This window comes from Octodon degus, unplaced genomic scaffold (assembly GCF_000260255.1).
Source record: "Octodon degus isolate 3935 unplaced genomic scaffold, OctDeg1.0 scaffold00002, whole genome shotgun sequence".
Lineage (NCBI taxonomy): Eukaryota > Metazoa > Chordata > Mammalia > Rodentia > Octodontidae > Octodon > Octodon degus.
This window is the reverse complement of record NW_004524578.1, coordinates 6605865-6632734: the sequence shown is the minus strand read 5'-3', so window position 1 is coordinate 6632734 and position 26870 is coordinate 6605865. Positions and strand designations below refer to the sequence as shown.

At 44.7% G+C, this 26870-nt stretch overlaps 1 protein-coding gene across 1 annotated transcript in view; it reads right to left on the bottom strand.

The window, feature by feature from the left end:
- Positions 1 to 236: 236 nt before the first annotated feature.
- The window catches only part of Fam169b (family with sequence similarity 169 member B), a 73660-nt gene continuing 47026 nt past the window's right edge, over positions 237 to 26870 (bottom strand). The window contains exons 6-9 of the mRNA XM_023712217.1: positions 11830 to 12012; positions 8246 to 8377; positions 2621 to 2779; positions 237 to 2056 (exon numbers count right to left, since the gene is read on the bottom strand). Of these exons, the coding sequence (XP_023567985.1) occupies positions 1980 to 2056; positions 2621 to 2779; positions 8246 to 8377; positions 11830 to 12012 (551 nt within the window). The 3' untranslated portion in view covers positions 237 to 1979. The remainder of the gene's footprint in view (positions 2057 to 2620; positions 2780 to 8245; positions 8378 to 11829; positions 12013 to 26870) is intronic.

The window sequence follows — 26870 nt, the reverse complement described above, 5'->3', positions numbered from 1 at the left end:
GAAGGGAAGGAAAGGGAAGGGAAGGAGGGAGGGAGGGGAGCAGACAAATGCGTGGGAAGATAAATGGAAAGAAGGGAAGGACAGAACAGATGAAGGATGGATGGATGCAAGCATGAGTGCATTGTCAGTCAGATTGAAGGGAGGGAGGGAGGAGAAGGAGAGGGAAGGATGGAAGGAAGGAAGGAAGGAAGGAAGGAAGGAAGGAAGGAAGGGAGGGAGGGAGGGAGGGAGGAGGGGAGGGGAGGGGAGGGAAGGGGAGGGGATGGAAAGGAAGGGAAGGGAAGGGAAAGAGGGGAAGGAAGCAGACATTTGTGGGAAGATAAATGGAAAGAAGTGAGGGAGGACAGAACAGATGAAGGATGGATGATGGATGGATGGATGGATGGATGGATGGATGGATGGATGGATGGATGATGAATAGATGGATGGAGAGATAAATGGAGATATAAATCAGTGGGAGTAAGAATAGATAGTGATAAGTAGTTGAAGTAAGTATAGGATGGAAAGGAAAGAAGGAAGGGAACTGGATGGATGGATAGATATGTGGCTAGATAAATAGGCAGCTGGATGCGTGGATAAATTCGTACATAACAGAGCTCCCACCAAGAATGTCCTTGACCACTTTGGGACCACAAGAACATCTAGAATTTGACATTACTGCTGGTCTCCTTGGCACGTCAAAACCTGAGGTTGCAGCAGGGCTTCAATCCATCCCTAAAGAGATTCAACCCTGCTGTACTGAGCTGTACCCAACAGCTGTGCCACTCTGTGCCACACTAACTCTGGGGACACGAGGAATCAGGCAAACCCAAGCTGATGCTAGTGGGGGCTCATGGAGCCACGGTGGTGAGTGACTGTGGTTCTACCATGAGGGGAGGAAAGGAGGAGGTGGTCAGGAGGGACACCTGAGCTGAGACCAGATTCGCAGGCAGGCATGAGCCTGTATGTGCGTGTGTGCGTGTGCATGTGCATGTGTGTGTGTGTGTATGTGTGGGTGTCTGTAAGAAAGCATATGCCCAAGGCAGTGGATGATATGGTGGCACACACAGGCCCTGCCAACCAGGGCACAGAGGGTGAGGAGCAGAGCCAGCAGGACACTCTGGGTCTCAAAGGCCACTGTCAGCCATGGAGGGCTTTGGCATATTCTCGGTGATACGGTCAGACCTGCATGCACCAAGAAGTAGGTGCTGCAGTTCGGGCTGTCAACCTCAGAAGGGCTGAGCAGCTTTCTCTGGGGAAAATCCTGCTGCACATTGGCATCTTGGCCCACCACAGAGAAAGCAGTGCCAGTCTCCTAGTACCAGAGCAGCTCCAAGCCCCATGATAAGCCTGGCTGGGGGTGAAGGTGTAGAGGAGGAGGCTGTATGCACCAGGCCTGGGGACAACCTGGCCAGGCAATGTACCCCGACATGGCCAAGCAGAGGTCCTCTACACAAGCCCTGAGATGTGCCACATGGAGGAACACAGACAGAGGGACACACGTGGGGTCTCATGGCCATGTCAGGGCTGGAGGTAAGAAGGAATTCTACAGCGTGGATCAGGAGGGTAAGGCCCTCCTCCGAGGTCGCCCATACTGAAGAAGGAAGTTATTTGGGGAAACTCGCATGGTCCCAGTGCAGTTTCACAAATTTACCCTGAGGAGGAGAAATTGTATTGGATACGAAAGTGAGCTCGTGGAAGCCTTCAGACCTGCACACAATTGGCTTCTGGAGCTGGGGGATATTCCCCCAGCCTTGTGGAGAGCTCCCTGCTTAAGCCAGCACCGTCCTCAGTTGGCCTGGTTCGGGAGCCCATGCCACAGGAAAGTCAGAAAGCAGCAGGGCCGGGGCCTTTCTCTCCTCAAAGGCCCAAAGCCCCCTGCCAGGTAAGGCCCAGCGCAGTTAGGACCCGGGAGCTGGCGGCACAGACTCCTGCCGGGCTCCTCCACCAGCCCTGTGAGCGCGCTATCCCCTTGGCTTCCTTTCCCTTCAGATCTCAGGTCAGCAGGCTCTCCTGCGCAGCCCAACTCCGCAATCTTGATCACTTTCTTTTCTCCTTCTTCTCCAAGGCTCTGCCCCTGAAACCAGGAAAGAGGCCACAGGAGCCCCAGTTAAACACGGTCAGGAGGCCACCGTGGACGGTCAGGACTGGACATCGAGCTGAAGGGTCCTGGGTGATCCTCACACTCCGTGCTGAGACTGAAGATGATATAGAAAGTTTGAGAGCACCTGGTGGCTGCTGGGAATCCATACTTTACATCTAAGCATGTATGTGTACTGAACAGAAGCACCAGACAGCCCAGTACAGGAAAGCTGAGAAAGGCAGGTAAGAGAGGCCACCCAACCTGTCCTCCCTCTCCTGGGATTCTGCATCAACAGATTCAACTAGCCATAAATGAAAATATTGTCCCCAAACACTTTACTTCCTGTCCTCGTCCCCTAGACAGGACAGGTAACAACTTCTGTGCATAGCATTGACAGGCATCATATGTGAACCGGAAATGAGCTAAAGTGTGCAGGAGCCTGTCCGCAGGTTAGAGGCATACACGACACCACTACACGCGAAGGAGTCAAGTATCTGAGGATTTCGGTCCACGTGGCCCAGGAACCAATTCCCTGTGGACGCTGAGGCACGACCGTACCTAGAAGTTGGGGCTCTAGGCCTGCATGTGTGGCCCTCAGCAGACACACACCTCTAGGCAGTGCAATCGCCCAGTTACTTGTAGCTGCTTCTAAGAGCCTGCAGGGTTTGAAAGTCAAGGTTCGGTTCAGGGACATGGTGGGGCTAGCCCATCTTTCTGCTGCAAACCAAAGAGAATGAAAGGTCCTTTGTGTCACATGGGTAGAACTAGTGTCAGCCACGCCGCAACCTTCTATGACGCAGTCCTTACTTGGGTATTTTAGGGCCTCGATGTTAAATTTCTTCCCCAGAACAATCTGTTTACCAAATGAATAGTATTCCTCCTCCCGACACCCCCATTCACAAATCCTGAGCTCGTGCTTAGGAAAGGCATCAGGGCAATTCCAAACTTGTGAAGCTCACTCATAGTGTACAGAGTGTGTCATTCCACAAGGCATAATTGTTATGTTGTAGAGTTTAAAATAATTGTTGATTCTTTAGGGATTTGAGAGGAAAATCTCTGTATTTCTCTGTACAGAGAATAGATGCTATCACAGGCTGTGCAGGTACCGTCTGGCTTGGCTTTAAAAAACTTAAAGACTTGTAAAATGTTAAATACACAAGCCACTAAAAATATCCAGTAACTCTCTTTCCCCTACAGCTTCACTTTGTGGTCACTCTGGATCATGCTAAAAGCTAATGCTGTGTTCTACTTTCTAGCAACCCGGACTTGGGAGGCAGGAAGGAATTCGTTTTGTTTTTGTACAGCCTGAAGGATGCTGGTCACAGAAGAATTTAAAATTCAATTTTTTTTTTAATTTCTTTAATGATGCAAGACTACAGCCACTGTCTATCTGTTCTCTGTTTCTTTTTTGACTTTATTAGTTTTTCTGGTTAAAGAGAGAACCCAGAAAAGTCTGAGCACAAAGCTGTTCTGCATCCCACCCCTTGGGCCCATAGAGATTCTAAGCATGAACCAGTGTGGCCTGTTCCAGGGAGACGCCTGGGATGCTGGCTAGGGAGCTACCTCATGGGTTCACATCTTGGCTTCACAGGACAAAGGACACAGTGCTAAGGCGCCTCGAAGCTCGGGGATGACACATGTTCCCTCCACCACATCACGTTCTCCATTGGTGAGCTGTGTGGGCCTGGATTTCCTGGGGGTGCTGCCCCTCCAAAGCAAGAGGCTGGGAATATGTGGATGGTAGTAGCTCCAAAGGGCTGGACAGTTGAAGGATCAGAAATGCATCAGGGACCCTTCTGAATTGATCGAAAATTGCTAGATGGCCCCAACCCCATTCTATCTTCATTTTTCTTTCTTTTTTGGGGGGAGGGTGTTACTTGCTACCAAATCTGAACTCAGGACCCCATGCTTGTCAAGCAGGCACTGTGCCACTGAGCTCAATCCCCAGCCTCATCGCGTCTTCTTGAGTGTCACTTGAACTCTCGCTACATTGCTCTCCAGAGAACGGAAAGAGCTGCCGGGAGACACCACACGGCAGCTCTACTCCGGCACTTGCGAGACAGAATTTGGATCTGCTTTTCCATAAATCCCATCCCTGAATGCCCCTGGGTTTTCCATTCTCTTCCCAGGCACTACTCCGCTCATCGCTGAGAGTCGATCTCACCATATGTGACAGCTATGTTTGACAGTCAAGGGTACTGGTGGGCCACACTTCTAGGTGTCTGGGTGGGTCGTGGAGGAATGACCTTGGCCACCAGGTACCCTGCCTGGTCCATCCTCACCGCCTCTCTAGGGCTGCTCCTCCTCTGCTTCCTGGCCTGCAAGACATAAGCAGCTTTGCTTGGCCATGCCTCCCCACCCCCAGTGTGCCTGTTCGGAGCCTGCTGGCCATGTACTCAATCCCCCAAAACCATGAACTAAAGCACACCTCGCCCAGCTGGCGGGCATGCTGTGTAAATCCACTAACTGGAAAAGCGTGGCTTTGTTCTCCCACTGTGCACTTCCACAACCCTCTCTCCACAATCATTGGGGCTGGGGGTGGGGGGCCTTCTGATCCCTAAAGGGGAAAATACAGTTTAGCATCTGAGCCAAAAAAAAAAAAAATATATATATATATACATATATATATCACATTATTGAACTAAAAACAAATGGAGCATTTCATTGCTACCTGTGCTAGAAAATTTTTAACTTTATTTGCAAAGCTACCTAAATAAAAAATATTTTGTCTGGCAAAACTTAATTCTAAGAACTTAAATAATGTCAAAACACTTTGATTCTTTCTGGTACACAGAGTTTTTATGGGATACAATAGTAGTTGGCACTGTACATATTGGCTTATAGATGGGGTCAGAGGCTTCGTCACCCTTATTCATGACCTGTATCCCTGGAGACTTCCCGATAGACTCCAACACAAATAGTCATCAAGTGAGATTAATGAAGGGATGTGGGGATCAATCAATGGAATAGATATCCATTGTCAATTTTCCACATTTCTTGATGTTTTTACACAATATGAGCTAAAGAATGTTAACAAATATCAAAGGTTTACTTGTACTTTTCCCAAGATTCAATGAAACTTTTAAATGAAGGCACTAATTTGCAAGCCCAACTCTCTGAGCATCACCACCAGCCAATGGTTGTAGTACATACACAATGGACACTAGAGGGTGCTACACCACTTGTCCAAGAGAAGTGTTAAGCAAAAACATCCATGTGATGCTATTACCGGGCCCTATTTTCAGCAAAACGCATCAACAAAAAATCACCACTACTGCTGCACTGCATAATGTATGACTACTCACTAGAACAATCTGAAAAAAGTTTAGAACTTCAGTTTTCTAGCCATCAAACTTATGAAAAGTGAGCCCACCTCCCCAGTCCCAACTGCCCACACCTCTTTTGAACAAGCCTCCAAGTTCAAAAACTTAAGCACAAATGGAAGAAAAATATTCCCCCATTTATAACAACTAAATCTATGAAAGATTCACCTGAAGTAACACAGAACAAAATGATGAAGGTACACAAGGAAAAAAAAATTTAAAGCATTGCACAATTATTTCCTGTCTCCAGCAACATGTTTGCAAAAGAATGTTTCACCGTTGACATGTTCAACTTCACGCCCTCCTGCAAAGAAACTTAAAACACATGCATTATGGACTGGGAAATCGCATCCAATGGAATTCTGACCCCACTGGTGACATTTCAAAGGCTTTGTGTGTAACTGAATGGAGGAACAAAGAAAATTCTCACAAATTCTTTTTCTCAAAAGATCTGAAAAATCTGTCAATATTTTCTGAGCCATCATAAGCCACAGATGTTATCAGCAGCCAGAACTGCGCCGGCTTTAAAAGACCTAGTCCACATGTGAGGCTGCTCTAGAAATAGGTCTTCAGACATTTACATGGAAACCAAGTGAATTTCCTTTTGCAGTGTTGTAAAATGTTCATGCCTTCTTTAGAGTCAGAGCAAGCAACTCTGCTAGGTTTTTTGCTTAACACTATTTTCTGCAGCCCATGAAATTATGAGGAATGCCCAAAATAACAGGCAGAAATAACAGGACAGGAGATAGAACTTGAAAAATAAGCCCAGAATGGAACTCTGAGAAACACTGGCTAATTAAAGGCTAAAATTAAGTAGCTCAGGGAGATGTCCAGGGAGAAAGATGATCCTGGAAGGTGCATTATGGGGTGACTGGGAAACTCTCCTCTCCTAACACGCGTTGATTTCCATGAAGGCAAGGCCTGATTAGGAACCGAGAAAGCATGGCGCTTCTGTGACTGCATTTGTACCCCTCCCGGCCAACTGAGCAAAAGCCACATGTCAGCCCTGACTGCCTTGATGGCTAAGGGATGAGCTGATTGGCTGCAGAGCTTCCTGAGTGAATTCAAGTCCCAACTTCAGGCCCCGAGGAGACAGAAGGTGTGGGTGAAATGGGAAACTAGCTTAGGTTTACACAGAGAGAAAGTCCCTGACCTGGAGTAATTTTTTTTTTAATTCTGAAGTTTTACTAGTCAAATTATACCCTAATTATAATGATGCCCCTTCTTCCTTCAAGGGATGCAGGCTTGCCGGGGAACACTGTGGAAGTCTTCTTATTCACTTGAAAGTGGGAACTGGTGAGTCTCAGAGGGAATTGGAGTGACAGATTTGGCACTGGACTCCGCTCAACTTCCTTGCACCAGACCACACGCACCCCCAGCTCTGAACAAGCCCCCCCAGTGGAATTTTCCAGGCGGAAGCCACCTGCCAAATTAGGCAAAGCCGCCCTCCTCCCTGCTCAGCCCCCCAGCCCCAGCAGTTTCCATATCTCAATATGCAGTGCCTTCTCCTTTTCCTTTCCCAGTGAGAAGCTGCACCCCCCACAACAAAAGCTGCAACTTGGTTTGTGAAGTCCAGCAGTAAACTCGCACCACCGGCCAGCTCAGTGTCCAAGGAGGCAGACTGGCTTGCCTTCCTCCCTAATTCAGTGCCACAGGGCAAGTCACTTAACCACCTCATTAGGATCACAGTCACAGCCCTGCCACAGCCTCCTTCCCCAGAGCTGGCCACCATTAATATCTGTAAAGATCCAGGAAGCCTTCTAGCTGAAAGGTGTCATAAAAGCAAAACCTATCACTATTATCATCAATAAACTCTAAGGTGCTCTTGCCTGTCACCATCTAAGAGAAATCAGTCACCCACCTTGGTCCATCAGCCCCCTAATGAGCCACCTGCAGCCACAGAAATGTCCAAAATCGACATTGATGGGAACTCATGTTCCAGGAATGACAAAGAGCCACTGCTTTAATTTGGAGCCTTCAGTTTAAACTCTTAGAACCTCCTGGTCTCTAAGCCACGAGGGCAGCCCAGAGGCACCACAGCTGTCACCCTGCCCTCAGAGGCTCACAGGAGCCCAGGGGGGCCTGCTGAGTGTGTGCCTCCCCCGCTGGGAAGAAGGGCAGTAACGCTGTCCAGAAGCAACTTGGAAATACAGAGATAAGTGGGTCTGTTTGACCCTCTGGCTATTTAAACATCTCAAGCCCTGCTCAAGTTCCCTTGGGACCTGCTGCTGTGGTCTTGTCCTCCTCCCTTGCAAACCGCTTCATTCAAACTCTCACTGACAAAGTGACCAGGAGTCACTTTTGTCCAAAGTGACCAATGGACAAAAGAACATTGTCTGTGTGCTTCTGCTTTTTACATGAGTGTCTCCTCCAAAGGAGACAGGGACAGGACCTTTGCCTGTCACCACAAACCTTGGGTGCCTCAAACTTTCAATCATGCACATACACCATGTGTTCAAAATGCATCTTGCAACTAACTGGTCTTTGGCCAAACACAGGACATGGATCTTAAATGTTAGAAGGGTCTATTCTCATTGTGAAAGGGGGACGCCTTGATCTGGGGAGATTCTCGTTGCTAATAGGGGAGATCTTTCTGAGCAAGACCCATGGAAGGCAACTATGCTCACCCCCGTACCACCAGTGCGGATGAGCAAGACCGTGGAAAGGTGAGCTTCATTCATGAAGGCAAAGTAGAGCAAGACGCCACCAGCCAAGTCTCACCCCCTCCTCCATTCTTGGCCTGACCTCAAGGGAAGTATCATCCATGGGGGGCTGACTCAATGCCTGCAAGTTAATCTGTAGCATGTACTGACATTTGGAACGCCCCAGACCAAAGGGTGCTGTTTACGGTCCCACTCACCTTCTGGCAGTCCTGCCTGCTGGAGCTGAACCTGCAGCCAGATGTTGACACGCTGATCCCAGGCTCCCGGGGGCTCCACCTCCCACAGGCGCCCCCGCTCCTCGGGACAGGCCAACAGGAACTGCCTGCAGACTGAGGGGAAAACATGCACCGGAGTCAGGAAGACTCCTGCCTCGCCCAGTTCACTGGGCCAGCGCTCTCCTGACTCACATGTGGCCCTCATCCAACCCCCCTGCAGCAACCCCTGCACCCCAGCATCTGCGCTGCTCTCTGCTGCACTCAGTGTTTTCTCAGCAGCAGCAGCAGCAGCAGCAGCAGCAGCAGGCTCACCTGCTCGGCAGGGCTCCTAGTACACCCATCCTGGGCCCATGTTTGGAGAACTATAATAAGACACAATCACCCTTTGATATCCAGCAGGGGTGGCCCCAGAACTCCCCGCAGTACTCAGATCTGAGCATGCCACACTCCTATCTACTGGCATTGTGTTTGCATAGAACTAGGAACTACCTCCTATAGGTTTAGATCCACTTTAGATAAATTATAGCCCCCTAATACAATAGGGTGCTGTTAAGTAGCTGGGACGTTTACCATTTAGAGAAAAATGGTGAAGGAAAAGAGCGGTACATGTTCAGTAAAGACATTTTCTTTTCAAATGTTTTCAATCCAGGCTGAATCCATGAATTTGGAGCCTACAGACATGGAAAGCTGCCCATGCCATAGACCAGGCCGCTCGAGCACTGCAAAGTTAGTTCTTGCAGTTTGAAAGCTGGAGGTCCAAGATGTAGAAGCCACAGGTGTGATTTCTCCTGGGACCTCTCCCATTGGCTTGCACATGGCCATCTTCTCCCTGTGTCGCCCGCTCATGGCCACTTCTGTGTATAAACATGCCTGCTCTTTCCCTTCTCCTCCTCCTCCTCCTCCTCTTTCTTCTTTTTCTCCTTCTCCTCCCCTTCCTCCTCCTCCTCCTCCTTCTTCTTCTTCCTCCTCCTCCTCCTCCTCCTCCTCCTTCTTCCTCTCTCTCTCTCTCTCTCTCTCTCTCTCTCTCTCTCTCTCTCTCTCTCTCTCCAAGGACACCACTCATACTGAAGCCAGGGCTCATATACATAACCTCATTTAACAATAAAGACCATTCCAAAGGCCTTGCATTTTCACATGCAGTCATGTTGAAGGCTTTAGCAAATGGACTGGAGGGACACAACTCAGGCCCCAGAACCCCTCCACCCTGAGCTTCCCCTGCCCTTCTCTCCCTTGGAAGCTTCCAGCTCATGCTCTGCAGCCTCCTTGATTCCAGAGGGTCCTTGAGGCTCCCAGATATCTATACCCATGTTTGCAGAATGAGCAGTTTGGGATGCCAGTAACCAACTCCAGGCAATGGGGAGCCACTCCAGTCAAACAGGTGTTGGTGGGGACCTCAGACAACTAAGCCCTCTCTTAGTTGTTGTAGGCTGCAGGAAAAGAACCCAGGCAGAAACCCACAGAACCCAATGCTAACTATCTGAAAAGGAGTGAAATGCTAGCAAAGTACTAGATCTAACACCTTCTGTCCTCCTAGCTTGGCCAACAAGACTTCTTAACAACATAGACAGTCAGCTTCCAATGTAGAATTTGGACTCCTGGAGGGCTGCCTCACAATGTGGCAATATCAGGAGAGCAACCCCAAGCACTCACCTGAACCTTCTCCCTGCCCTGCTGCCTGCCCCTCCTCAGGGGGCCTTCACACACAGTTGTGGACCCTGGCCCACACTTTATCCACAGCCCAACAGCATCCCCAGAGGCCTACAGATGTGACCCAGGCGCCGCACCCACCCTCAGGAGCACAGATACAGGCCTGGAGTCCGGGCAGCCTCCAGGCCCAGTGGTAGGAAGCTGGGTCGGTTCAGAAGGAGCAGTGTGGACTCGGGTGGACGTACCTCCTCGGCCCAGAGGAGATGCAGTAGGAAAAGGCTGAAAGCCCAGGGCGCAGCCCAGAAGAGCAGGAGAGCACCAAGTACACGCTGCCAGGGAAGGGTGTATGGCTGAACCCCCACAAGAAGAACTATGGTTTGGAATCAGCGCTTCTAGGTCTTTCTCTGCAGACAGAGACTCAAGAAGGGCAGCAGCCCCCTGGAGAACAGGCTCTTCCGCTTCCTTTCAAGACAACTGACCCCAGGGTAGCCCAGGGGTGGGAGTGGGGCTCAATTGGCTCCGCAGAGGTCTCAGCACTACAAGAGAACAGAGCCTGGCAGGGTGCTGGGTGTAGGCAGAGGCCTGGCAGTAAGTGCAGGAGGCCTGGAGCACACTTTGTGCAGAAGCCCAAGGCTCTCCTGAGTTTAATAATAGCTTGAGGGTTTGAAAAATACAAAAAAACAACTAAGCCCACTTGAGGGAAAGTGGTTTTTTTCTCCCTGCTTTTCTTGCAACTTCAGAGCAACAGAAGTTTCTTTGCTGTTTCTCACCCCCCCCCCAGTCATTGTCATTGTTCTCTTCCAACCAGAAGAACCCTGGAAACTAAGGAGTAAAGACTCAAAACCATCTCTATGAAAGGAAGAGAGGCAGGGCCCAGAGTGGGCTGGGTGTGCTTCAAGGGAGGCGGGGAGCGCCTAGGGAGGTGCTCTCCACACCCCCCATGCTGATTGGCTTGAGTGTTACATTAGCAGCTGGGCTTTTGATCTTGCTCCGGCAGCGAACACATATAAAGAATGTGAAGAACTTAGAAAGAGACCCAGCAGGGCGATCACAGAGGAAAGGGAGTGAACACAGCAGAGGTGCTGGATACTTCCTGCCTTCCCCTGGCTCCTGGGCTCTCTGGCAGCGTCTATTTCAACAAAGTGATATACTATAAGCTTCCAATGAAAGCCGAAGTCCCCGGGAGGGTCGCAGAGGCAGTGCTCCGGAATCTGCTCCTGCCTGGAGTTGTTGCTCTGTCTCTGACTACAGCTGTTCCTCCCTCAGCTCATCGTGAGGTCAGGTCCCAACAAACCTGCTGTAAATTCATAGCTTGACAGTGCACTCCCTCTCCCCTGCTGAGCAGTATCCCTTAACCAGCTCACCTTGCGTGTGCTCAGAACACTTATAACATCTGGGGGTTGAGCAAACTCATCTAACACAAAGCCTGGGGTACAGATGTGGAACCTCCCATGTGTTTATTGATCACCTGTATCAAAAAAACAAAACTGGCAACACAGCGTACTAGAGAGTTGCAGATGTTTGCTGCACTGATGACCTGGCAGCCTGGGACCTTCACTCACAGCCTGTGCCTGCGCCTTTGGGGTGGAATGACACTGCATGTCAGTTCTACTGAATATGTCCTCTTTTCACACCTTGAGAAAGTTAAAAAAAAAAAAATCATAGGCCACGATGGGCTGAAGAACCACCTGCATTTTCAAGTCCAATTACGTCACAGGTTGGGGAAGGCTCATCTCATGAGATCCAGTGTGAGGTATCTAAGATGAAGACGTGAAGGCTCCTTCTAAGGAAAGAAAAGTGGTGGGCTGCATCTGCACAGTGAGCCTCCCGGAAGCTCCCGCCCCAGAATCGCCTGGAAAGCCCCGGCAGTCTCTGTCATCACCACCCAACTGTTCATAAGGGACATGAGGTGGGGCTACCTTGGAACATGGCAGGAGAAATCGGGTGACTGATCCCCAGGGCCTCTTCTTCTTGAAAGGTCTCACAGAAGTCTTTCAGCATGGCTGTTCCCAGGCCATGGCGACGGTGCATCCTCCTGACGAACACAGTATCAAAGACAGGTAGCAGATAGCATGCGCTGGTGCCGTTGCCACACAGACTGCCTGGAGGGAAAGCAAGACACATACTGTCTCGGGTGCTGGGTGCTGAGCCCCTGGGACCCTGTGGGGATCCCTGCGTAGCCAAGGTCACTGGTGTCACCTAGAAGCAAAGGTAGCTCCACAAGCCAAGCCATCCATCAATGCTAAAACAGCAGCTCATTCCAAGCCACCACTTCTGTAGTTGACTCATCTGTTTTCTTGGAAGGCTCATGTTATCAATTGCTACAAGGGCACCACAGGACCACCAGATCCCTCCTCAGACATGAGAAGTAAACCTGGGGGACTCAGCAGAGCAACGTAGCTCATGTACCCAACCTCAAGATTTCACCACTCACAGATTTTTGGAGTCAACTAAGATTATCCTAAAGCATCAAAATTCTCCCTGCAAGAGTGAATCCTGAAGCCCAATGGGCTTGGAGACCAACCTATCTCATCCCAGGATATGGAATTGTTTCTATAACTCCAACATAGGTGCACAAGGCCAATGAGCATAAACACATCTACCACAAACCTACACAGCACCCTGCTTCCTATGAAACAGTGATAACCCTGCAGTAGCAAAAGAGAAGCTGCAGTTGGCTCCCTCCACACTTTACCACCTTGAATTTAACTTTATTGCAACCAGCACCAACACTAGCATGGCTGCCATTGCTCCAAGGAGAACTTGACCTCAATACCAGTCACCTATTTTCACTCCAACTAGAAAACAATTCCAGACCAAGAAATGGTCCCTGCCAAGATTCAGAAAGAGGGCAATTTCCCAAACCAAAACAAAACACCCTCTAATTTTATTGCAAAAGATACACACTACTGTGGTGAACTGTTTGCACAACTGCCCAAAGTTATTTCCCTTCCTATGTCCACAACTCTCTGCTTGTGATTTTTAACTTCATCCCATCAAGAAATGGAGTCTACCTTCCCTACCCTTAAATCTAGGCTGCTCTGTGATTTACTCTCAGTCACAGAATGAAGCAGGGTAACAGCTCACCAATTCCGAGCCTGGGTTTTGCGGGTCCTGTGTGCATCTATTCTCACTGAGGAACCTACTAGCCACCACGGGAACAAGACCAGACCAGTCTAATAGCATGAAAGAATGTGGTTTGGGAATTCTTATGGTACCAGCCAACCTACAACCTGTCCTAAGAAATAGACCCTGATGGCTAGGTCACTGTGGACACACAGGCAACGTTAGAAAACCATCTTGCTGAGCCCAGCCCCAGTGCCAAACAAAACATTTGATAGTTAACAAACAGTTGTCATCTTATGCTAAAAGTGAATAAATAACAATCTACATCCAACAAGGAAACTCAATTCACTTAAGATAGTAATTGGGGATTTCAGCCTCAACATGCTTGACAGCATCAACTTGACTGAAATTTTGGTAACTTCAACTTGTAGATGAGAGTGGGGGTAGGAGCACTTCACCATAAAGTGAAGTCTTGCAAAGTTAAGAATTTTTTGACTTAAATGAAGATGCAATTCCATTCAATAGGGCATTAAAAAGAAGTAAATATTCAGTAATATATTTAATATAAGAAGTATAGTCCTTGAACATTTAAAAATGTAAATTATTTGAAAGAAATCGAGACTCTAAGTAAACGCAGAGAAATTTCATGTTTATCAGCGAGATAACACAAAACTGTTGACAATTCTTCATGAGTTGACCTGTTAAGTTCAGTGCCGGCTCTACTAAAACCCCAGCAGGGTTTTTTTGCTGTTGCTGTTGAAATGTATAAACTGATCCTGAAATCTATATGAAATATAAAGTTTCTGAAATAAAATTGTTTGGAAAATGAAAAGCACAGTTGCATAGTGAGACCCTGTAGACCCCATACTAAATACAGGAATTACCAAAAGCAGCACAGTTGGATATGTTATGCTACCCAATGTCAAGACTTCATCAAGTCTCAAATCAGGTATCAAGTGTGATCCTGGCACCTACGTGGACACACAGGCCAATGGAACAGAACTGGGAGTCTAGAAATCAACACTTACACTTAGGTTTTCAATAAAGGTGCCAAGCGAACTCAGCGGGGAAAGGGTAATTTTTTTCCATAAATGGTGCTGAAGTAATTGGACATCCACATGTCCAATAATGAAACTAGACATAGTCTCTACACTCTTCACAATAATTATCATGAAACAGGTCATAGAGCTAACCGTAAATGCAAAGCCATGAAACTCCCAGAAGATAGCACAGGAGAAAATATAAATGACCTTAGTAAGGCAATAACTTTTCAAATACAACACGAATGCCATGAGCCATTAAAAAAACTTGGTAAGTTGGAGTTGATTAAAATACAAACTTTCTGCTCTGTTCAAGACACTATCCAAAGAAAAAGAAAGCCAACTACACAGACAGAGAAAATATCTGGACAAGACATGTCTGATTAAAAATTTCTTTAAAAAAATGTTACGCAAAATATATAAAGAATTCTTAAAACTCAATCAGAAAACCAAGAACCTGATCATAAAATGGGCAAAAGATATGAACAGATGCCTCACAAAAGAAGATGTGCAGATGACCAAAAGCATATAAAATGATCACTATGCAACTGTGAATTAAAATAATGAGAGGCAACTAACTACACACACTACAATGACTAAAATTCAAAACAAGGACAGCAAAATTTGTGAAAGATACAGAACAACAGGAGCCCTTATGCATTGTCAATTAAAACACAAAATGGTAAGAAAGAAAGAAAAAAGAAAAGCAAAATGGTACAGCCACTTTGCACAAACAGCAGCTTCTCAATAAAACTAAAAATCCTCTCACTCTATGACCCAGCAAACACATTCCTTAGTATTTACCTCAAAGAGTTGATAATTTATGTTCACACAAAAACCTGCACACAAATGTGGAGAGCAGATTTATTCATAATTGCCAAAACGTGAAAAGAACGAAGATGTCCCTCCACAGGTGAATAAATGATCGAATGGTGGTATACCTAGACAATGGAATATTGTTCAGCAATTTACAAAATGAGTTATACAGCCATAAAAAGAAATAGAGAAACTTTAAAAACATATTACTAAGTGAAGAAAGCCAAACCTGAACGGGGAACATTTTAGTGCCCCAGAATTACAACATTCCATAAACCCTTTGACATCCAGGAAAAGGCAAAACTAAGGCTGCAATTTAAAAACTGGTTATAAGAATGGGTAAGTGGCATACAGAAGACCGAGGGCAGTGAATCTAGTCAGTATGACACTACAATAGTGTTTACGTGTCACTAGACATTTGTCAACTCCACAAAACACTCAACACTAAGAGTAAGCCTCCTGTAACTGGCTGTTAGCTAATGATAATGTAATATTATGGGCTGAATTATATCTCCCTAACACTCACGTGCAGAAGTTCAAGCTCCCGGGACTTCAGATTATGTCTCCGGACAAAACACACAATCTAATGAGACCATCCAGGTAGGCCCTAATCTACCACCTAATCCACCCAGTGGTGGATTAGGGCCCTGTGTACCTAGTGTTCTTAGAGAAGGAGAAAACTAGAACACAGAGTAAAACACCAAGGAAAAAGAGCTGTGGCAGAAATTAAAGGCGATGGCAACTTAATCTTTGACTTCCTGCCTACAGAACAAAGACAAAATCAAATTCTGCTGTTAAAACCACCCAGGTTGTGGTATTTTATCATTAGATTCCTAACTAACTAATATACATGTCAATATTTGTTCAGAGATTGCAAATTCACCACAATTAACGCAGCAAATTAAGAATAGAGGAAATAAGAATGTAAGTTATATTGTCCTATATCCTTAACTTCTCTGAAAGCCTAGAACTGCTCTAAAAATGATGTCAACTATTTCTTAAAAATGTATTACAGGTTGAATGCTTGCTTAGCATGTGCAGGACTCTGGGTTTGATCTCCAGCACAAAAACAAAGGAAAAAAGACTTGCAGAAAAGAGGGTGAAAATATAGAGAAGAGAAGAAAGGTGTGGGCTGCAGTGAGGAGGTATACAGTATGCATGAACAAATATGTGAAAAACCAAACTTACTATTCTGTATCACACCTAGTAATAAAAACACACACAGAAAAGCCAAGCTAGGGCCGGCCAAATACCTCAACAGATTAAAGCATCTGCAAGCAGGCACAAGGGTCTGGAGTTCAATGCCCAAGCCTGCCATGCCGTTCCCAGCCTCACGGCGCACTGAGACAGCAATTGAGACTGGGCATGGTGGCATGTGCCTGTAATCCCAGCCCTTGGGGCAGATCACTACAAGTCTGATGTAGTAGTGAGACCCTGAACCCTGTAGACCCTTCCCTAAAATACAAAAACAAAGAAAGAAAGAAAGAAAGAAAGAAAGAAAGAAAGAAAGAAAGAAAGAAAGAAAGAAAGAAAGAAAGAAAGGCCAAGCCAAAAATGTATTAAATAATTTTGAAATCAAGTTGGTTTCTTACCTCACATCTAATACAAAAGATGCAATGCAGAAATTAATTCAAGATAGACCTCAGACAAAAATGCAAAAGCTAAAACAATAGAACTTCTGCGGAAAGAAAAGAAACATGAACAAATCTGCAAAACTTTGGGTTACACAAAGAATGCTAAGATCCAACACCAAAAGCACACTCAATTGACAGATCCAACTTCAACATTTTAAAACTTTTCCCTTTCAGAGGCGTAGTCAAGAAAGCAAAAGCCAACCCGCAGACCACATGAAAATGTTTGCAGATCACATTTCTGATAACATACTTCCAACCAGAATAAAGAACTCTTACAGTCTAATAAGAAGAAAGTAAACTGATTAAAACTGGGGAGGAGATTTGAACAGATATTTCTTCCTAGAAGACATTCACACGAGTAATTATCAATAAAAATTATTCAACACAATTCATCATTTGGGAAGTGCAAGTTAAAACTACAATGGAGGGGCTGGTGAGATGGCTCAGTGGTCTAAAGCACCTACTTAGAACAAGCTAAGCAAAGCACAGGGACCTTGGTTCAATCCCCCAGCACCACATGCCAGCCACCCCCGCCCCCTGGTGGGCTGAGCTGGCCACACACACACAATAAATAAATAAATAAATAAATAAATAAATAAATAAATAAATAAATAAAATAAATATTAAAAAAAAAAAAACTACAAGGGAATAATGCCACGTGGGGCTATCTGAATGCTAGGGGGAAAAGCCAGGCAGTAAGATGTAGTGACAAGCACACGCAGAAATTGCAACCTTTGTATAGTGCTGATAGAAATGTGTAATTGTATGGCCAGTTTCAGGCACCGTGTGGCAGTTCCTTAAAACAATAATTGTAAGATTGTCAAGTAACCCAGCAATCTACTCTAGAAAGTTAAGCACCTAGTTCCATAGAAAGGTATGTAAGAGACTATAGACACATTATTCATAATGGTCAAAAAACTGAAAACAGCCCAACAACTGTGCATCAACAATGCACAAACAGGGCTGGTGAGATGGCTCAGTGGTCTAAAGCACCTACCTACAACAAGCTTAGCAAAACACAGGGACCACGGTTCAATCCCCCAGCACCACATGCCAGCCAGTCCCGCCCCCTGGTGGGCTGAGCTGGCCACACACACACACACACACACACACTAAATAAATAAATTTTTTTTTAAAATGCACAAGCAAAATACAGTACCACAATAGAATATTATTCAGCAACAAAAAGGAACAAAATACTAACACATGCTACATTTTGTAGAACATCAAAAGCACCACAGTAAGTGAAAGAAGCCTAATGCAAAAGACTAGACGTGTTACTCCATTTGGGTGACGTGGGCAGAAAAAAGGCAGATGGTAGGGACAAAATGCACGTCGGTGCTTGCCTAGGATTCAGATGGAAAGTGACTGATTTGGGTAAAGCTCCTGCTATGCTTGAAACCCAAAGTGTCCCCAACATGTTCACTGTGTTAAAGGTGTGGCTGTTATGGGCTCTTTGGGAAGTGAAAATTTTTCGCAGGAAGGGAGACCCACTTGATGGACCAGTGCACAGGGCCTGACATTGTGCACTCTATCCAGTCCTTTCCACCTTTCCTTCTCAGGCTGCTTTCTGGCCTGCACAGTGTGAGCAGTTTTCTCCCTCCAGGCCCTGGCTACCATGATGTTTCCACCTCAGCAAAGGCCTATCAGCAGTGGAATCCACCAGCTATGGACTGAAATCTCGAGTCAAAATAAACCTTTTCTCATTCAGTTGCTTCCCAATGTCTTTTGTCCCAGTGCTGAAAAGCCAACTGACCAGTGCTGTAGTGCAGGATTCAAGTGACAGTCCTGCAGCTCTCTACAACTGCAAGGTAATAAACTATACATTTATGACCAGGAAAAATTAGGGCCATACCATTCTATTTCAATAAAAATTGATTTTAAAATGATACAATGATAACGCAAGCAATAAGTGACAATAATTCACAGTAATTTGTTCTGTATTCTAGAAAGAACTAAAACAGAAATTTGCAGGCTCCTAATACCAAGAAATGATCAATGTTTAAAGAGATGAAGGTTCTGGGATAGGTAGATAGATCAGTGGAATAAGTGCTTGCCTGGCAAACGCAAGCTCCTGGGTTTTTGTCCTGATTTGGTCATTATACATCATCTACATGTTTCTCATAGTACAGCTCATAAATGTAATTTTGTGCCAATATTTTAAAGATTCAATGAACTCATTTTTTTTTAGGTGATAACAAAACAACAATGAAAAAAAGCAAAACTAATTTAACTCTGGAAACTCTGCAGAGTCCCCTCTTCTGAGGAAGCAGTATTGTCACAGCCTTTGCTGATTTCACCCCTCCTGGCCCTCCTATGCATGAGAAAGGTGATCCAATGTCCCCAGTCCCATTACCCCAGTCTAATCATGCAGAAACATCAGCCAAGTGTAAATTAAGGAATCCTCTGCAAGTCGCCTAGCAAATACCCAAGTGTCCAGATGATTAAATAAATACCAAGGATGAAAAAGGAAAGGTCACAGATTGGAAAAGGAGACTAGAAGGACCTGAGGAATACATGCAATGTAGTGTCTTAGATCAGATCTTGGAAGAGAAGGACATCGATGGAAAATCAGCCAACACTAAGGTCTTCGTTTTGAACATTGTTCCATGATTATGTGAGCTACAGACATTAGAGAAGGTGGGTGAAGAATACGCAAGATCATTTTCACCTATCTTGGTAATTCTTCTAAAAATCTGAAGTTCTCTCAAGATAAACATCTAAAGGAAAAAAAAAAAAAAAACACTCTCCCAGCCTTCTCTAAAAGCTAATAATATGTTCAGGTTGGTCAAATAAAATCTGTTTTGTAACAGCAATTCCCCAAACTAATTCTTATTACCCCCTAATTACAGCACAGCCTAGGGAACTTAGCTGGATGCACTTAGAGTATCTGCTCATGACCACAATATAAAAATCCAAAGAAAATGGCATGCTGTCACATGGAATAATTGGGAAGAACCCTCGTAATGACTCATCTACTCTGCTCATTGTAGTGACATGGCAACCAAAAGGGCCACAAAAGTTACAAACAGAGGACATGGGCCTTGGTTCCATCTGTCTGGGATGCCTGTGTTCAAGTCACAGGGTATCTGCTGACTCCAGGGCAAACGGAGGCCCACCCATGCCACCAGGAGCTGGTGGCAGAACTGAGACAAGGACTAAGGTCTCTCAGCACCCTTTGTGCTTCTCTCGGCTCCTTCATGTCCTAAATCACCTTCACTGACTACACAGGGCTCTTCTACCTCTAAGGACTCTTTGAACAAAAAATTGAAACATATTCCAGATGTATACTTTCCAAAATCAGAATCAAGCTGCTATCTCTCAGGTAGATGCTAAGACCCAGAAGGACCTTGTTATAGACAGATCATCTGTCCTGGAAAGGGGGTCATGGGAAGGAACGTACAGCGACCACACTTTATGGGAAGCACTTCAGGAAGCAAGGCATCAAATGTAGGCCTGCAAGAGCACAGACCAATCAGAAAGCACATTGTGTGAGGCAACAGCAGAAAGGACTGACCACACTGTCAGCAGTGTGAGGCAATTTCAGCCATAAATAATAATTGTAGGAAATGAGAAGCTCAAATTTAACACACTGAATATTAGAATTTGAAAGACTAAGAACAGAAGAAAACCAAATAGAGAAAAACAAAAGAAAGATAGAAATACAACAGAAAGCAAAGATATAACAGGAAGGATTTCTTTTCATTCAAAATTTGCTAAAGCGGAAAAGGAAACACAATACATCAAGAATATGAGAAACTTAAGTAGAGATAGCACCAGAGACATGGCAGCAATTTAAAGGGTAAAAGAATAGACTAATAAATCCAAAGATGAATAGAAAGGAACACATCCTTTTGACAATATAATCTACAAAAAAATGGACAAAAGGGAAAAGAGAAAGACTAAACAGACCTATAAAGATTAAATCTTAAATTAGCAATTAAAAACCCTCCAACATGGAACACAACAGACATAGGTTGTACTAACAACCATTCAAAGAACAGAAAAATGGAAAACATTCCCTCTCCAGTCTATGTGTGTAGTATAATGTTTTGGGGGGAAAAGAAAAAGCCAAAGATAGGGTAAAGGAAAAAGAAAAAGACAGCTAAACATGCAGGAAAAAAATGGATAAATAACAGCTATTGGGTGAACAATAAAGACAAAATGAGTCTGGGCATGGTGGCGCATGCCTGTAATCCCAGCACTAGGGAGGCTGAAAACAGGAGGATCACTATGAGTCTGTGCTGCGTAGTGAGACCCTGCATAAATAAATAAATACAAAGTGTAAATGAATGTGAATGAATTGTATCCTGCATGGTACACAAAAATAACTGAACTTACCAGAAAAGCATGGTAAGTTCTGGTGTCTCTGCTCAGTAGTAGGACCTTTTCTGGGAAAAAAAAAAAAAAAAGCATGCCTAATCAGGGATCTAAGCTGAAACTGAATGAAATGTGAATTCACGGTGCACATACAAGAGTACTGCACCTTTGACAGCCTGGGCAGTCCGAGGCAAGAACCTACAAGGAGGGAAGACCTACAGAAGAGTAAGCAGTGAAAACTGAACACTTCCCTTTAACAATAATGCACACACACACACACACACACACACACAGAATAATGCACACACACACAAAAGAAAAAGAGAAAGGATTCATTTAAATGAAGAGATGAATGATTTCTTGCAATACCTGAGACAAAGCTCAGAGGGGGTCCACCAGATAATAATAGGGGAAGAGGGCCAGAGAATAATGGAGGGAACTGTAGCTGCCTCAAAACCAAGATTGGTCTCGAAAGAAAAAGAAGAAGATTACAAAGATGAGTGGCAAGAAGCACACTATAATGCATCTCTCTGCCAGATGTTTCTGACAATCAACATAGTTTGTGACAGTTTGTGTGGCTCACAGAGTGAGAAAGTACCCAGGGCCCAGGCAGTGGCTGGCTCGTTGTCAGTGAATTTCTGATTGCAAGGCTTCATTCATGGGGCTGCGAAGCATCTATGTAATGGAAAGTCCGCAACACTGTACGTGTGCCCCTGAGGGGGACCATGGAGCCCCAGGGCCCTTCTCCTCCACTGTGCTTCCCAGTCATGAGGTGAGTGTTTTCCTCCATCACTCTCCTACTGTGAAGGGGGGCCTCACCACAGGACCAACAACAAGCCCAACTAGTCATGGTCAGGAATCTCTGAATTGTAAAGTAAAGGAAAATTCTCTCTTTCTAGGTTAATTATCTTGGGAATTTTTCTAGTAACAGAGAGCTGACCAAATGAAATATAAGAAGTAAAGCCATGGTGTTATGTGGAGCTGTAGGGCACTCAGGTCAACAATTTCTGACATTGCCAGTCAAGCGGAAGACCCAATACTATTATGGGCTACTGGACTCTTTTAGAATATTTTGCTGAGTTTACACACCTATAATATTCAAACAATGGAACTTAACAAAAAAAGCAGATACAGATAAATGTCCATTTTGTATCTGTGTATTCAAAGTGGTTAGGATAGACATATAGTTGCATTCTCTTAATGAATAGAATGATTTGTTCTAATGGTGTTTGTAAATAGGATATCATGTCCGCATCTTGTACAGCAGTTAACCACTAGGAAGAATGTATGCAATGTGTTAATTATTGAAACTGTCCTACCAGTTGGATTTGAAGCTGTCTCATTGCTATTTGTTTCTCAATAAAATTATGGGAAAAAAAGAACATTAAAAAAAAGAAAGCTGACCAACACTCTCCCTCAGAGCAAAGTTTTATCCCTGGGAACAATGTCACTCTATTGAGGAATGGATATTTTAGGTCAGTTGCAAACTTTCCAGTGCATGAGACCAACCCAAGGACTTGGTAACCCACATCACCGTGTCGCTACTGCTTCAGTGGTTCAGCAATGAGACCCAAGAAGTCCCAGATGCTATAAAAGGGGCAAAAATTTAAGAGTTGTCCAGCAAGGAAGGCTACCTGAGAGTCTAGGCTAGAAGTAAGTCCAGGTTGAGATGTTGGGGGAAAAATTTCCATGGAATATAATATGGAAATAATTATATGGAATATAATTTCCATATATAACAATGTGGAAGATCTATGGAAATCCCATTAGATCTTCTTTACAATTGCTTCACTGTAATCTCAGTGGAACAGATACAGCAAGATTCCCATATCTGAACCAAAAGCCCAGCCCACCTGATCACAGACAGCTGAACTATATACTGGTGGATACAGGTGAGCTGAGGAATCCAAGCCACAGGCCACCAGGGCCAACCTGATTCTTTCTAGAGATTTTGAAGGAACTACATGAGTCTTGGTTTACTGTAGGAATTGTCCTGTTAGAGCAGGAAAGCTGAAGGTCAGGTGGCCATCAGAGAAAACTAATGTCAAAGTTCTGAGAAGGCAAGGTACATAAATGCCCTGGTCACTTACTAGTCGCTGCCACACTAGACCTGGCATCCACAAATAAAAGGAGGGGAGGTTCATTCTGGCTCACAGTTTGCAAAGGTTTCAGTCCATAATTGGCTTGCTCCAAGGCTGGGTGGAGGGCAGCTGCTCAGATCATGGCAGACAGGAAGGACAGTGAAGGGAGAAGCAGCAGGAGATTGGCCCTTCCAAGATGCTGCCCAGGGACCCACCTCTTCTGACCAGCCCCTACCTAGCAACAACTGGACTAGGAGCCCCCATAATCCACTCATCTCAAAGTCCTGTTTATGATCCCACCAACTTTCAGGGACATCTATACAGAAGTGAATAAAGAAAGCTGGTTGGCAAAGATGAAACAAGAATGGCTCCCATCCCGGTGCAACAAGGGCACCTCCTGCCCCCTGCTGATGCCTTCTTATCCTGCAAGCCCAAGAGCAGACCTCTGTTCTTCATAGTGCCGAACTCCTTCTCTCTGGGTGGCAGAGTTGCTACCTGAAACAGCACTACACACTTGCTACTTCATGTGTGAATCTGTACGTGTCCTCTACAGGTCACAGGGTGGCACAAGGGACACCTGCTGCATGGAACATGGTGCAAGAGGTCCTGTGGCCCAAAGCTTTCTGGGGAGGACAGCAAGGAGAGGGCCGCAAGTGGGGAGGCATGGCTCAGGCCACTCCACAGTGTCACTGCCTTCTCGCAGATGTCATGCGTGTCTGGGCTGCTAGTCTCTTCATGTAAGGTTCATAAGCTGCATGCTTGTTTTCAGCACTTTCATTCCTGTTGGGTGTTCAGCAATCTGAAATGCAAAGCTCTTCTTTTTAAATTTTTATCCAAAAGGAAAATACTTACAAGCTCTGTCTTACACTGACCCTCTCTCCACTCCCTGGTCCAGTATTCTCTTCCTTTGAATGCTAGACTCTTGGGTTGGTGGTGTGAGAGCAAAAGTCAAAGTAAAACCTCACTAATTTTTATTATCTAGAAAGAATATCAGCATGGAATAAGGAAATAACCCAAGTGTCAATATTTTGTAGGGCGAGCAATTATAGCACCATCAAACAAAGGGAGAGAATCAAGTCAGACTTCTAGAAAAATGCTTCCAAAGAGAAATCTACCTGAAAACATCTTATTCATCCAACACAAAAGCATCCACTTGTTTTAAAATTGAATAGGCTCCTCAGCAATAAGGGAGCAGCACAATCTACTGATCCACAGCATTGCCTGGGATGAATCTCAAAGGCATTATGTTGAGCAAAAGAAGCTGGTTGCAAAAGACTAAATATTCCACAGCTCCATTTACAGAATACTCTAGAAAAAAGAAAACTATAGAGATAGAGAAATGATAGGCGGTTGCCAGGGGTGATGGGGGGCGGCAATAACTATAAAGGTTATAGTTATGAAACTACAGTTTATGTTCATTTTCATTGTGCTTACATGAAATGACATTTATAGAAATTTTACAGTTCTCCATGCTCAGCCTAAGTCAATTTTATTTTATTAGAAATTTTAAAAGTATGTTTAAAATCTTATGCTCACAAAAATGCATGTGCTAAGATGCTTAGAAACAATGTCCAGGGACTTCTCAACTTAAGTGATGGTGTGACAGCTCCCAGGAAACTCACCGTAAGCTAGAAGTATCATAAAGCAGGAATTCATTTTATACACTGACCCTGACAAACATAATAGCCCCATCGCACAGCATATGGTGTCACCTGCTACCCTCAAAGGTGGCCTGGTTGACTAGGAGTTGGTGCTCACGGCTGTCACCCAGCATTACAGGAGAGTATTGTACTGATACCACTCACTTAGGAAAGACCAAGATGCAAAGCACAGTTTCCACGGAATGTGTATCATGTTCATGTCATCATCAAATTTTCTAAAAGGTCAGTGGAACCACCATAGATTGGAGGGATTTGAAGTCCCTTCGGTAGGCAGAACCCGGCACTGTGGTCCTGTTTATGCCCTGAATTTGTTGTACCTTTTGCTTTCCTCACAAAATAAAATTATAACGCTCAGGCAAATTCAAGTTCTGTTAACAGGTATTCTGAATCACGTGGCTAAAGCTAATAAGGAGAAGCTGTGCTGCCGAAAAGCTGTGAAACACTGTGCCCGTTTTCTCGATCAAGCAGCACTGGCTAGCTCCAAAGACAGAGTCAAGGCTGAAGCAACAAGGCCAATGTCCGCAACTGTGGAACTAAAGTCCTTCCCCACTGCCAGTCACCCCACACATCTTCGGTGGATGCTGTGAACCGGATGCAGACTCAAGCGTCCGTGCATTGGAAGCTTGGTCCAAGGCAGTGCTAACGGGTGACAGTGGGGACTTGCAAGGGTGGGGCTCAATGGGGGGTCCTCAGGTCTTGCTGGTGGGTCCACTGAGACTACTTGATAATTAACAAAAGAGACTATCATCAAAACAGCAAGTCTGACCCTTCCCCAGCCACCCCTGGTTTCCTAGTCCAGATGTGATCCTTCCTCTCCTACATGGTCTGCCATCTGCCATGAGGCCCTCACCAGAGACTGCACTATACTGTTTGGACTTTCAGCCTCCAATACTAAGTAAACAAACCTCTCTACTTCATAAAGTAGTCTGCCTCAGGTATGTCATCATAGGGATCAGAAGCTATACAAGTGAATTTTAATAAATTCCATAAATAAAATAATAAAATTCTGTCTCTGGCTATATCTAAATTACATTTTAATTAACTCACTACATGCTGCTAATAGCAACCATTTTTAAATTCATGTAAACTCATTCTTCTCTCAACTAAACGATGTGAGAAAGTGAAGCCCAGGTGAAGTGCTGTGATTCAGACCTGAACTGAATCCACCTCGGATAATGGTGATAGAATGAAGTAGTTCTGCCACGTTTCCCATATGAGAACGATTAAAACTAAACTTTTAAAAATGTTCAAAGACATCGAAAAGCTCATTGAAGTCAGAAGAAAATTTAATTTCAGAAAACTGCAACTGAAATAGGTAAAACCTGAGAATTTACAGCTTACTATTCATACAGAGTAATTCCAATCCTATGGCTACAGAAAATATTGGTTGGGAAAACCATGGCCTGCCCGACTAAATATGTCAAATCCTAGAAATCAGGACTTGAAAAGTAGCAGAAATCCGAGGAGGAACCACATGAGAACCACAGAACAAATGAGACCCAAATTCAGAGCATAAAATCCTGAAATCCCTGGCTTATAGCTAATCTACTACACATGAATGAAGAAGACCTCGAAGGACCCAGTATAAAAAACAGTCAGAGGCCAGTGAGATATCTGCTCTTGAAAGAATCATGTAGAATTAATCGGTGGGTTTGGCATCTGGTGTAACCAAAGCTGTTGCTCAGTTTGGGGAATTCAAGTGACAGAAGGCTGAAGCACAATGATTTGAAGAATCAGAGTACAGAACCCAAAACCAGCAAAAGTAAGAAGAAACCCAAGAAGAAGATAAGCCACACCACTGCCTAAAGTTGGCTTTGGCGAGCGTTTCTGTGGGCTGCTGCAGAGCCAGGTGAAGGAAGCAACCACAAGAAGCCACACGAACAGAAATCAGCAGCCACGAGCCCCAGAATTTGTAGTTTTAGCTAAGCAAGATAAATGCCCACTAGAACAAAATCCAAAGTTCTCAGAAAACCCAAAGCAATTTTTATTCCTGCAATATATTTGCAATGACTAATTACCAAAACTATGAAGCATGCAAAACACTGGAAATATAATCCATACTCTGGGAACAAAAGCTATTCAATATAACTGACTTAAAATAGACATTAGCAGATAATGACTTCAAATAGCTTTAAACATACACTCAAAGAATTAAAATTATTAATTTTAATTAATAAAATTATTAAATAAAAACATGTGGCTAAGCAATAAATGGATATGAAATCTCACAAAAACCTGAAAACTATGAACAGTAATTGAGATTCTGGAACTGAAATGTAAAATAACCAATTTTCTTGGTGGGCCAAGCAACAAATAACATTTCAATACAGATGATACTGAAG